At 40.0% G+C, this 14,778-nt stretch overlaps 1 protein-coding gene across 10 annotated transcripts in view; it reads left to right on the top strand.

Moving 5' to 3' along the window:
* Positions 1-14,778, top strand: part of LOC139740142 (voltage-dependent calcium channel type A subunit alpha-1-like) — a 280,936-nt gene that overhangs the window by 101,954 nt on the left and 164,204 nt on the right. For all 10 annotated transcript variants that reach the window (XM_071650722.1, XM_071650727.1, XM_071650721.1 and 7 more), the window contains one exon: positions 14,654-14,759. In XM_071650722.1, the coding sequence (XP_071506823.1) occupies positions 14,654-14,759 (106 nt within the window). The remainder of the gene's footprint in view (positions 1-14,653; positions 14,760-14,778) is intronic.

Genomic DNA, 14,778 nt, shown 5'->3' with positions numbered 1-14,778 from the left:
GACTAAGCCTGCTTTTCGACATTTCACGAGTTCTTAACAATTTGTACACCATGACAAAGAAGTGATAGTATACTATGTATACAAAGTGTCACGAAGCAGTCATAACTGCAGGCACGCATGCTATATTATACAAGGAAAATTCTCTTTGCACAACCATTTTGTTACGTACTGAAGGGATGATGCGTTGTAACGATCAATGCATAATACTGCCGATCGATCGATACGGTGAAAGAAAGGAGAATCCGTAAAACAATGCGAGAGCGGGTGTAACCGTGCATGCATGCATGCATAGACACATACCATTAACATACAATTTCGGCGACATCTGTCACGGTAAATGCCTAATTGTGTGAGACATTGGCGCGCCAGGTGTCGTCATAATTTGAATTTCAACCCGTTATGTACGCTGGATTTATTTCATCGTAATCCTAGCGTTCACTAGCATATTGTATTTCCCACTCTCTTCTCTCCTTCTCTCTCTCTCTCTCCCCCTCTCGCACTTTCTCTCACTTTCTCTCTCTCTCTCTCTTCTTCTCTTTGTGTAGAATCATCTGTCGCAATAGATATAAAAAACTGTACATGTGTGCAAGAAGGAATAAACATGAAGATATCGGTCACATTGAGTGCATGGCGTTAGACTTTGTCAAGTCAACTCAACTAGAAATGATTTTATGAGAATGACTCTCATCACTCAATCTTTATTCCTCCCCCCCTCTCTCTCTCTCTCTCTCTCTCTCTCTCTCTCTATCTCTCCATCTATCTATCTCCTTTCCTGGTTGGATGGATCACAAGCGATGGCTGATTTTTGCAGATATCGTAAACCAATCGGGAGACTGGGGGGTCCTCGCGCGGGATAAATCAGAATTGACATGCAATCCTTACGATAAAACGGTCATCAATTCAGCCATAGTCACGTGACTGCCGAGTGAGACGTGTCCAGCCTGCTCTCCCATCACGTACAGCTCCTCTTCTTCTTCTTCTTGTTCTTCTTCCTCTCCACTCTCACCATCTATCTCTCCTTCCCCTCTCCTTTCTCTGCTCATCTCTCAATCAGGTTGGTTCCCGTATGTAGGTGTCCCGATTATTGGCACTGATGCATTTACCTGTGAGCTCCGTCTAAGAGCTCAGAGATGTGGAATAACTCGCGTTTGGTTACTAGACTACGGAAGTTATAGATTTATAGATATGACTAAATACCTGCCTGTCTTTATTTGGCTCCCACCCCCCCCCCCCCGTCTCTCTCTCTCTCTCTCTCTCTCTCTCTGAAGCTAAATTAATATGATATGATATGATATGATATATGATATGACATGATATGATATGATATGATATGATATGATATGATATATATATATATATATATATATATATATATATATATATATATATGTTGATAAGGTAGTCCACGTGTTGGCAAGATAAAAAGATAAGTAACAAAGCTGCAACAAAGTTCATGCTGTATTCACCAACGGTTTATTTCTTCACACAAATTTTCGGGCGTCTCGCCGCCCTTTCTCAAGTGTTGATACTGAGAGAACAATAACAAAATTTTGTTATTGTTATTGTTTAAAAATTTTTAACAAAATTTTGTTATTGTTCTCTCAGTATCAACACTTGAGAAAGGGCGGCGAGACGCCCGAAAATTTGTGTGAAGAAATAAACCGTTGGTGAATACAGCATGAACTTTGTTGCAGCTTTGTTACTTATATATATATATATATATATATATATATATATATATATATATATATAGTGTGTGTGTGTGCGTGTGGGTGTGTACATAATTTATTTATCTTTTTGATCGATCCCTTTATTTCTAGTACACAGTACATGTATCTATTTCAGATGGGGTTTTCATCATGTTGTGGGCCTAATGGATTCTTGAAGTTGGTCATTTGTAGCAGTGCAGTGATAGGCCTATGTCTGTTATATTTAGAATGTCGACATAAACAATTGAAAGTATTCTGTGATCGTGAGCCGTATTGTCCGTAGAAGTCAAGTGTGAAAAGAAATTCAGTAACCCGACATTATTCATAAAGATTCCGTTCAATCCGTATCTAGCGAAATAGTGATATCTCGTATGAGCATGCGTAAGGAATGAAAAAAAAAAAACATCGATAGCTAAAAGCGGGGTTAAATTTCTTGACAAGCGCATTCTGTGTCGAAAATGGCATTGTCGGTGCTGCCACGATGTAATTATACAGTCAGTAGCATCTAGAAGTGCGCACAAAATGATACATGCGATAGAGACGGTGTATAGACCATTGTCGTATTGTGTCGTCATTAAAGTCCATTCCCATAGGGGAGGGGGCGGTGTGTGTGGTGGTGGTGGGGGGGGGGGGGAAGAGACGGGAAAGTTGTGTCGTGGGAGTGGAGGCTATTTCCAAGTAATTCCTCGGCCCATCATGATTGCAAAATTCATCTTTGATAATCACCTCGCGTGGGAGGGAATTTCTCAGTTCCCGAAAGATCTCTGCGGTATGTGTTTATATGTCGAAATTTGCTTCAGTTTGTTGGATAGCGGATACATATTGTAAAGCTCATGATAGTTTCTAAGGAAATTAACGGTACCGTAGTTTAATGCATTTTGCTGCCTCTTTTCTACAAAGCAGTGGCTTCGTAGAATACCACCTGCCTTATATTCATTTCTTCCTAATTATTTTTTCCTAATTCTACCAGATCATACCTGTAAAGAAATACACATAAATATTCTATTTCCACTAAAATGACCCATTTTCTATACGGGCAGTTGAAATGAAGCTGTTTACTGAATTGCGTTGAACTGCATTTTCTTTTCCTCTTCAAATCTCTGTATCATCTGCTAGTCGGCACACGAAAATATAAGTTTACGATTGAACATGAAGTAAATGTTTCGACGATGCAAAATGTGCATTTTAAGTGGATGCTCACTTCATCCCGTGATTTGTTTCAAATTTCCTTTCTGAGACCACCCCTACCCCCCTTTACATACATGCAGTGTAGATTGAGGATGTTGAATTCAAAGTCAGTGACAGGTTTAACGAAATTTTGAACGTGATTTCTGTTGGTGTCTTACCCCAAAATGTTAAAGGGTTACTTCACAGGTCGTAGATGACGTCACAAGTTGTTAATGACTGTACAGTAAATCAAAGTATGACCTCAACCCAATCGAATATGCATGTGCATGAAATTGACTCACACACAAACGCGAATTGGCCGGCCATCGACATAACGCTTGCTAGAGTCAAAACAAAAACAAAGAAAACCACGTTCCCTTGCTCCGTCCAACACCTCTTTCTTTTTGCACCTAAGGTCGTGATTCTGAGTCATCATAACGGGTGGTGTCAATACTTTATTACCAGCTAGCCAATGGCAGCATCGCAATTTTGCCGTTTACAAACCCTTACATGACAAATAATGCTACTTCAATGAAATTTACTGCAACGTCTCTTTTAAAATGAGCATCAAACTTATATTGGCTATCATCTGTTAACAAACACGACAACACTACAATTATGAGTTTCATTTTATGTCTCTTTCTGCCTTTTCGAAATGCCGCCAACATAGTAAGGTTTGGAAAGTGGGACTGTACTGAATTATCAGATTACAGTAACATAGCAGACCTTAATTCGACATCAGATAGTCAGAATACTTAGTTCATTTGTAAATTTGAACCATATCTTTTCTCAAGATACGCATTCTTTTAGAAGAGAGATAGCTGTGATCAAACCACTTGCTTCACATATCTGCTATGTCGTTGTTACCATCATAATAATAATCATATTATTTGTGAATTATGATTGAAAAATTATACTGGACTATGTCTCTTGGTCAACTCTGTTAGCCATCTGATAAAGTCGTGGTGGTTATGATTAAAATTTTTTGGATGTCTACGAATGGCTTTCCATACACACATAGATACATGCAACTCAGTTTTGACTACAGGTCGAACAGAGAGTGTTGCACCGGCTTTTGAAATTAATGATCTCTGTATTCACCGTGATCAGTGGCAATTCTATAAAGATATACTGTGGAGCGAACGTTTTCTGTGGTAATTGTCGAATTAAGATAAGGTATAAGATGAGAGGTAGTATTGAGGAAACTACCGAGATAACGCTTCCGTCTTGTTTTATAGAATCCAGTCGTAACTATCCTGTCATTAGCGGAATGCTTATGATTTAGCGCGGAGAAGATGGCATACGGGGATACTTTTTTGTGGAATGCATCAACCGGTATAGTTGGAATCAAAATGCCACAGTAGAATTTGCGTGTCCTAGGGAGTACCAAAAGCGATTAGCGAACAAAGCGCCGGTCCCTTTCGGCGATGATGATGTAGGATGAGGGTGAATTCGTACAGTATGTGGTACGTGGCTGGAAAGTTATGAATTATTCATCAAGCTGGCGCCAGTCATTAGCATAAGATGCATGCGTGGACTCTACGTCCAGTATCCTCTCTTCCAAATTAGCGCCACTTGTATACATTTCAGCGACGTATTGTAGGGCCTACCGTTATCCGTGTAATAGTTTCGAAAGTCGAAAGGTGACCCAGAAAAGGCCTCGGTGGAGAGCTTTTTCTCCCATTTTGCTCCTCGGAATATTAGTACTCCGCTCCCCTGTAGGATGCAGGGTTTATTATACACGGCTCGAGTGCCTGCTGCATCTCTTGTGTCGCTTCCTCTCTCCCTCGCAGCTTTCCGCGCGGAAAGCTCGCCACTTTCCACCCCCTTGTCGCCTCATCATCTCCACTGCCACTGTGCTCTCCCCCCCCCCCCCCCCCCCGCCCCGCCCTTTCTCCATCTATCGTTTATCCCCCCCCCCCCTCTCTCTCAATCGTAATATTCATTTAATCATCTTTCAATTGTTTCTATACTTTTATCAGCAGCTGCTTGTTTTCATTGTATCTGTTGACACACATCAAAATTTATGTGTGTCATCGATTGAGTGTGCTCGTAATCATGATTTTGACAAATGCTCAGTGGTTGCATTCAGTGTTTCACTAATGTGAGATTTTTTGTTCTTCCTTTCTAGCTGATACCATTACATTACATTACGTTACATTAGCTCCATCAATTGTATTCTTCGCGTGTTTACTCATACTTTAACCCAAATACAACCTGAGTCTTATGTGAAATAGACCAATATATTTACATTTTCTTGACGTTTGTTAAGTGTTCCTCTCTGTTCTTATGTTTGCTATCTATCTACAGATCTCTCTTAAAAGTCGATATATTTGTAGGCAGGTAGATAGTTCCATAGATACATAAGAAGAGATGAACGTATACATCTCTTGTTCAATATTCCTCTGTCTCCTTCCTATCTTTCTTTCTCTTCGTCCATCTGCTCTTTTTTGTCTACCATTCTCTCTTTCTTCCACATCGAGCGATAATCAAATGGCCGTCACGGACGAATATACCGGGAGTTTCTCTTCGTGAAATATTAATGAGTTGAAGAAGGGAGAGAGTGGGGAGGGTGATATAAAATGAGCCCTGCCGGTAAAGGTGAGTCGAATGGCAGTTTTTGGTTACCTTCCCCAAGAGACATACCCTCGTCGTTTCTTTTCGGGTCCCGAGACTGTGCACGCCTATGCACATTTAAACCAGGGACTCACTTCCCTGTTTTAACGAAGTGGAATAAACTGGCCCACAAGGGCCACAAAAAGAAAAAAGAAAAAAGGAAACGTACTCACTCAAAGACACACATACGCATCACATACACACATGTTCACATACGTATACAAACCCTGAGAAAACAAGAATTTGAAGAGCGTTTATAGCTTACAAAAAGTGGTCTGTTCATCTAACGTCACTTTGAACAGATAGAGTATTAATTCCTCGAATTTTTACCGACAAAGGATAACACAGCGATTTTATGAACAGAAGACAAATATCTTGTAAATAAACGTTAACTTCTGATTTTTGGAACCTTGTAGAGTCGGTAAAAAAAACGATTAGTTTTTATTCAACTTTAAATTGGACAGCTGGTCCTGGTGACACTGATTTCGTCGTGTATAAGTTAGGATCAATGAATAGTCATACTTAATGCAAATTAAGATGGTACAAGCATTACATCCGTACTGCGTCGTGCTGGATTTATGAAGTTCACCCAGCGAAATATATGACGAAGCGAAAAGAATAAAACACATTATGCCTATAACAACGATATCATTCCAACTCTGTCGGCCTGTGTTATCCTTGGCGTGATGATTTCTTATTTTCATGAGAATAGTTTGCAGAGAGAAACATCGTTTGGGGTCGATCACGGAGTAAAAAAAAAAGAATGAAAATAAACTGTAAAATGACATCACTTGCGTGATCATGCTCGGAATAGTGATGATGGAAAATCTGAACGAACGAGATGAGATAGAAATTGTTCTTGTCTGCATTTTATTGATTCGTTTCATTTCCACGAATGGAGAGGTCGTGACTCCGCACCCTCACGGGAAATCTTTTTCTTCCAATCTCTCCTCCGCGCCCCCGTTTCCCGTTCCCGCCCCTCCTCTCTTCCCATCCACTGCCCCTTCCCCGACCCCAATTCTACCCTGTTAGTGCCCACCCGAAATGTAATTTCTAGTTCAATACGCCAATGCGATTTTCTCGCAGGAAACCTCCCCTCCCCCCAAAAAAGGAGACTTCAGACAAGGAAAAAGGACTCTAAGAACACACCTGTTTCTTATCTAATCAAAGTGTTACCAGTTTATCGGAGCAAACTCCCCGGAGTCCAAGCTTTGCGGCAGAACGATTATCACACTTGAGCTTGCGAGCAATGTTAGACTGACAAACTCAAAGAAAAAAAAGCACAAGAATAAAAAGAGATGTAATCAGAGGGAGGCATTCAATCTTGCTTGGCAGACCAATTCGGATTGATGGTGTATCTAATTTCACTTGTGAGAGTAATTCGTCCTATCCCACAAAGTCCCTTTTGTTAATATGTTTTCCTCTTATATCTTATATGTTTCTCTCTCTCTCTCCTCTATGTCTCTCTCTCTCTCACTCTATGTCTCTATCAGTGTTAAACTTTACGTCAAGGGAGTGGATTGATGTCATAATTTACGCACAGGTTTTCCACTCTTAATCCCTCCTCTAGATTATCATCTTCGCCTTTAACTCATCCTGCTATGTCCGAAGCGAGTCCGTGTATGTGTATGTATATATAATATATCGAATGGTTTATTTTAGCGAGTGAGCTCCAATCGAATTCGCTCTATCTATATAGACGAGCGAGCACTGTGAAGGCCGAAAAAATGTAGCGGAGCGGAACTGTTCGGAAGGACGCGTAGTCCGCTACTATGTAATGAATGAGATTATTAGATGGAGCCACTGCACATGACAAATCGCTCCGCCCTTTTGGAGCACCCCTTGCGCTGAAGAGATCGGCCGCTATCCCTCGTGCATCATAGCGGATGATTCAAGGAGGTCCCTCGGGGGAGATTTTTTCTTCTTTTTTATTATTAACTTTATACAGAAGCCTCACACACAGCATACAGAGAAGGTAATGACTGACAAAGTCCTTTTATGAATTCTAAATCTTAATCGTTTATTAAATATTTACCGTTTATTTTAGCAATGATCGATGAAAAAAATACAGAATATGACTTCGTCATATGCAATTTTATGTTTATTCACCAAGGGTTTTATTAATCACAGATGCCTAGATATTTATCACTTGACTTGAGCCAATAGGTATCAAGTCTACTGTATTCTGACAATATGTGTTGTTTCATCATGCAATGAGCCATTTGACGCAGATGCTTTGCCCTTATACTGCATGAATGAATATAAGGATACCTCAAGTATTACAGTGGAAAAGCTATTATGACGTCATTAGATTAAGCTGAAAGGAACACATGAGAAATGGAAAATGGAGAGTAACATAACAAAAACAAAAGTGCACATATTATACGGATAAAAACACGGGCGCAAACTTGCCATTTTTTACTCGTTATCGTCACCACCTTGGATCTATAGTAAAGATAAAAATCTTGGCATATATATTTTCCATGTTCCAATCTATAACCCACAACCATACGGTTTCTAACCGTGTCATCAATGTGTCAGATTATGGATTAGGCCTACTCAGTTCCCGCAAAGACACGTAAAACCACACTTATAGGGGTCGCTTTTGGTAAGGTGATAATCATTGTATTTTGCACGCATCCTTCACTGTCCTGTATTGCAAACTTACTTCTGTCTTTATGCAATGCATCAGATTGTCGTTTAATGGCGCATTTTGCGACCTAACGCAAAAAAAAAAAGCTCCTGTGCAACAGACGATCTGCACGTTTTTATTACTCACCAACCAAAATAGTTCTTTCCTCTTCATTTGCCTATGGAAAGAGAAAAATGCATAATACTACTTTCTTTTTCACTTTAAAAAAACGGCAACAAGACTCTGAATGAAATTATACTTGTCATTAGTGGTGCATTGAGTCTTCCTGCGCTGTAAACCTTGAATCATATCACGCGCATTTATGTTTGCTGTATCGAGAAATTCACCAATGACACAGAACAGAGAAGAAGTCTGCATTGCAATGCATATCATCCCCTCCCCTACCCCACCACACCCTTTCTTTGCGTCACCAATTTACACTGCCACGAGCAATGAAGCGTGCCCCTGGAATTTGCCCAAGACGATCAAATTGGCCACGTTTTCCTTTCGCAATCTGCCAGCAATAACCCAAAAGGCAGCCATGATAATCTGGCCACTGCTCTATACGTTCCACTTTCCTCACGAAGTAGGTCGATAGTGATCTGCACTGCACAGCGTCCGATGGGATGGTCTCAAAACGTTACAGAGCACGCTTCCTATGACGCAAGTTATGGGACGAATAGAAGTGAGCCACAAACACCCTTCTCAAAAAACTGGTATTTTCGTCTCCCCGGACGATCAGAAGCAGAAACTTAAGGCTATATGACGCAATTTTGCTCAGCCTCACAGCGTTTGCGTGTACCTTTCGGTTTAACTTACAACAGCCCGCAGGCCTCAAGGCTGTTCTAAATTTATCAAGAAGAGTCATGCCAAATAAAAAGTAGCGATCGATTCCTTATGTTATGATACCAATCATACATATTCCCTAAAGATAGCTCAGTTTTGGACGAGCAGTAGAGTTCAGCTACATTTTCTTCCTTACACAATATTATTACTGCTGGTATGGTATCATCGCCCCTAAATGTCAGAGATGAATACGAACATAAGCCAATATACGTGTATATTGATATTTTCACATTACAATACAACGCACCCAATATCGCTGATAGAAAAGAACAATGCAAGTCCGAGTCTGCATAATTCGGACATAATGTTACATTTTAGGAAAATTATTGCATCATCCCAGAACCCGTGCAATCCTCATTATTCTTCTACATCCTCCACTTCTAGCTGACAACACCTTATTACTAGGCAGGATATGGGATTTAATATGTGTGTATTCTTAACATGCGAATACAGCTGACACTAATCATTTAGTCCATGGGCCAAGACCCGAAAAATGGGTTGTTGGTACCATCTGAGGTGGCACAACCTTTTTGGTGTCATTTTGTTTGTCGGGCATAGATATGCTTATCAAGCTATGATAGCATTTCTAAATGAGTAGCTTAGTCAAAATAAATGAATTTTTAACCAATTTGGTCTCGTATTTATATCCCTATACTTCTGAATCGAAACTAAACCGCTATACAAAGAAGAGCACTGCCTTCTGTATGTCCACAGGTGTTCTGTTGTAAACGCGGTGCGCTTAGTCTTTATTCAAGGCAGCGAAGGGAATATCCAAAGGGTTATGATGTCCACAGCTGTCACGCGGTGCGCTTAGTTCTTTATCTAGACCAATGTACCGTTATCATATCTAAAGTTCCTCATAAAAGGGATTATCTATACTGTTTTTATACTACCCTATCAACAAATACATCAGTTTTAAACAAAAATCACTCTGTTCATTTACAATATCATTCATTATAATGTATCGTAGTGTACCGGTACATTGTTTTTGCATTATCTTATATTGTTGGAGGGAAATAAAGCGACATTGGCGTGGTATCAGCATTTTCACCGTAGCGTTTTCACAGGAAAATGATAAATGATTGAAAAATACGGTAAAATTCACTAGGAATTGCTTTTGTTGTTGTTGTTGTTGTTTTTAGATAAAAGGATATACACTGTATCATACGCTTTGGATATTCCCTTCGCCGTCTAGAATGAGAACTAAGCGCTGTGGACATCATAACCTTTGGATATTCCCTTCGCTGCCTTGAATAAAGACTAAGCGCACCGCGTTTACAACAGAACATCTGTGAACATACAGAAGACTGTGCTCTTCTTTGTATGGCGGTTAGTTTCGATTCAGAAGTATAGGGATATAACAACGAAACCAAATTGGTTAAAAATTCATTTACTATGACTAAGCTACTCATTTGGAAATGCTATCATAGCTTGATAAGCATATCTATGCCCGACAAACAAAATGACACCAAAAAGGTTTTGCCACCTCAGATGGTACCAATATCTGGCCTGGCCCATGGACTAATTGTAAATGAGAGTACTGTATCTGATAGGTAACATATCTGCACAGCTACGTGATGAACAGTACCATTACTCTACACATTTCTCTACACAGAAAAAAAAAGTAGCGACCAGATTCTGCACATAATATACAGACTTGCGCTTCATGTATGATTTTCAAGTAAAGAATAGCAGACTGTGAGTGTGTGATAGTGTGTGTATGTCTTTCTGTCTATCTGTGTCTATGTGTGGTTGTGTGTGAATGCATGCATATATATATGTGTGTCTTAATTAGTCGCTGCCCTATTGAACGAACACAAAATCATTATTTTGAAACTATTTCTGAACTATCAACGATCCCTCTACAAAATTTTGAGTTAATTGTTGAATAAATGAAAGCCCATCTAAAATATATATCTTTTGAAAACATTAATATTTTCGTAAAATCTTTTTGTCCGTATCGTCCATTTATCTTTGGAATATGTTTTATTACCTTACTCTCCCCGAATTCTCAGATGTCTAGTTTTATGTTTCTATATCTTTCCGCTTACAGCGCTCATGTTGCGCGTTACAGAAAATCTGTATTATTATTATTCCTTTTATTGACTTCACTCAGCAAGGCTGATGCAAATATGTGACGCATTCATTTTGATAGCGACATTAGCAATGAAGAATGACGCCAAGTAACCCTGGCGGAAAAATATTACTGAGACTTGGAGAGAAAAAAAATATAAAAGGATCTAAAAAGCATCTTCGTATATCGTTTCCTCAGCGGGATACGTGTCTTGCATCATTTGTATTTCTTTATATTTGTGTAATTGTGTATGACTGTATGTCTGTGGGCATTTTCTTACACACTATCTTATTTTGTGCCTATTCCCGTGAGCCTAGACAACATCCGGTCGGCCTCATGGCAAAATGCTAACAAATGTAATGCATCTTGGTCTTTCCTCTCTTGTGAATGATAATGATATTGCATTGAAGGGGAAACTTGATTCTCCTGTATTTTGACTATTTGTCATTGTTATTGTTTTCCCTCAATCCTGTTCTTTTCCATTCTTTTTTTTTTAAGCCGCTAGTTCCTCTGTCATTCTTTCGTTGCTTGGCTGGTTTTCTGCGATAGATGCTTGGCGACTCTTTTTATTTACGGAAGCTAAATAAGCAGTGAGACAGCGGAAGGGTAGGGCGGATTTACTGCATGCGCTAATCCACCACGCTTGCGGGGAAACGTTCAGTTTGCATCTTAATTGCACTTGATTTTCTTTTTTTTGTGACGATGTCACCCCCCCCCCCCCCAAAAAAAAAAAAAAAAAAAAAAAAAAAGGTTTACGAAACATCACCTTTTGCCAACAGGACGGGAAGGAGGCAAAGGTAAAGAAAAAAACAGCAGGTATACAAAAGACAAGAAGAAAATGAATGTAAAAGTGAAGGGTAACAAATTTGATGATAAGAGAAAGCAAAATGATCATAATGATTATTGACATGATAGTGCCGCGTACATGAGAGCAAAATAAAGGGGGAGGCAAGGACGGTAAGGTTACATCATGCGAATAATTATATTTATTTTCTTGTATAATGCCAAGATTAAAGGTCACAAACTAATAAAATGCACTTTACATTAACGAACGACGTTCCATATTTCAATAACAAACAGTCGTTCCAAAGAAACAGATGCACAATCCCGCATCTCTCTCTCTCTCTCTCCCTCTTTCTCTATCTCTCTCTATCTCTCACCCACCAACACACACACACACACACACACACACACACACACACACACACACACACACTCACACACACACACACACACACACTCACACACTCACAGACACAGACACAACTGTTGCGCACCATACCATTACGTGATGTATACATGTGTCTCTGTAACATCATGCAACATGGCTTGATAGAGGGAAACTCTTAAACGGTTCCTATAGAAACGCGACCCATCAAAGTGATTGTTCTAAACTGCCGTCGACTTTCCGCCCATCAGTAACACTAAATTCAGACGATACGTTCTGCTAATCTGTCATGAAGATGTACGGAGGTATTCTGTTGGTTTAGAGAGATGATAACTCCTGCATATGCGCAGGCATGCCAAGTCTATTTGTACTAGCAATAATGTATTTTGTTGGATGTGTTTGTGTTTCGCCTTTCTTTGAGATGGACTTTGTATGACCCGTTACCAGAGACCAAAATACAGACGCCTTACTGCGAAACGAAAGTGCGTCAATGTGGATTAGGGCAGACTCGTCAGGGCGTATATGCATTGTTCATCTTGTCGTTAATACATGACGTAACAATTTGACACACATACACACACACACACACACGCATCTGTTTTTTAGTGTAAAAATTTAAAAAAAATAGATTTCTTTCTTCTGTGCGATTATAGTTTGTGGTCAAAGGTGTAGGCCTCGCAATATCAACAAGCGAAGGTTTTCTGACAGCGAGCTAATACAGTGTCTGAATACTGTGCATGTCATTTCCAAGGGTTGTCAATTTTGTGGGTTCTTTTTTTCCTCTCTCTCTCTTTTACTTGGTTTTTGTGCCTTGTCTGCCGTTTGGCATTAGCCAATCATGATGGTCCGCCATTATGATTTAGAGCTTTATTGATATGTAAGCCATAAAAGGAGAAACTTTTACCGCACGATTCTGAGGAAGGACCTATCAACGAAGCAGCCGTGGAGATGAGCAGGGAGGGCGTAATCGTAAATTAGGATCCCCCTCTTTCTTTTTTTCCCCAGTTGTGCTTTGCTCCGAGCTTGATTCCCGATTAACGTTCATTTCACGAGCGTCTAATGCTCCGTCGGCACGGGACGGTTCGCCAATAACCCCGCCGAAGATATCTTCCCAGTGATTTACAGTCATAAAAACGTAATCTTATCTCGTCTGCTTACATTGCACTCTTTCCAAGGCCTGTGTATATTTGCACTCTCACATAACTTCCCCCGGTGCACATACGCCCAGTCTTGTTCATCTCCCGTCTTCAGTGTTGTCATTCCAAATCATTCTCGGTGCCTCCAAGTCTCAGAATGAAAAGTGGACGAATCTCCCCCCTCCACCTCTCTCTCTATCATTTTCAAAATCTGCGAAGAAACCACCGTTTTCGAGTCATTTCGATCCAATCAAGGGTTTTTGATTTGTTTGGTGTGAGCGCGCCTTCCCCCCATCGAGTCAAATTTTAAACCTGTCGAGTTTGCGGACATTCTGGTTTGAACCAGTCCCATATACGGCTGCCACCGTGGATTTTAATATCGCTGTTCATTCGGATTGCTTTACAATGGCACATACCCATTTTACCCACACCCCTATCGAAACCACAACTCTGTAGTCTTCAGCTTTGCCCCACCCCCGAATCCTATAAAAAAAAAGAAGCATTCGATTTTGAATGATTTGTTACCAATCACATCGTTCACTGTTTATCAACTGAAAATGTACAACAACGTGAAAGTTGTGCTTTAGACACGACGAGCTTGCAATGCAACTCAATCTTCACCGTTTCATATAGAGAAGAGTACCATCATGTGTGAGATATGCTTCCTTCGACCCCACCCCTCCCCGCCTTATCGTTATCTAAGGAAGATGTGAACTTTCCCATTCCGTTGAATTTAATTGCAGTCCTTCTATGGATACATAGATCCCTGTATGTTAGAGACATTTGATATTCGTTAGGTATTGCGGTGTTATTTTCACAGCTGTATTTTTTTCACACTGTTCGACTAGTTCTCTTATGTACGCTTGAAATTTGCCAAAAAATAAAAGTTCCTACGATGTGAATCGCATGCCCCCAATAAAAACCGTAACAAAACAATATCTACAACATAAAAGCCATTAACATAGTGTTACATACAATCACGCTTAAATAATGTTCCAATTTTTATCTTTATCTGATATCTGTAATCTCGCTTTCACACAGCAATTATTCTCGCTGTGGCCCCCACCGCTTTATACTTTTCCATGCAGACAGATTCCACCAATTAAAATTCAATAGAGCAATGTATTAATAGAAAAGGTCAGAATACTGGTAACCATTTGTGAAGTGTTTTGCTTTCACTTCAATCGCATTTTACATGTGTTTGTTAATTTCGTGATAAAGCCATGTTTTCGTTTTGTATGATTTTTTTCCAAGAGTTCAAAACTTCAAGATGTTTTCCTTGACTGCATCCTTTTCCCCCCTCACTCCATTCGAGTACTTCATCCTGGCGACCATCATAGCCAACTGTGTGGTGTTAGCGCTGGACACTCACCTTCCAGAGAAGGACAAGACACCACGCTCACAGTCACTGGTGAGTTACATACGTCAGG

Source organism: Diadema antillarum, unplaced genomic scaffold (genome assembly GCF_040938485.1).
Source record: "Diadema antillarum isolate AM-2024a unplaced genomic scaffold, OU_Dant_1.0 seq00000837_RagTag, whole genome shotgun sequence".
Lineage (NCBI taxonomy): Eukaryota > Metazoa > Echinodermata > Echinoidea > Diadematoida > Diadematidae > Diadema > Diadema antillarum.
Note: the sequence above shows the minus strand (reverse complement) of the source record. Positions and strands in the feature narration are given on the sequence as shown.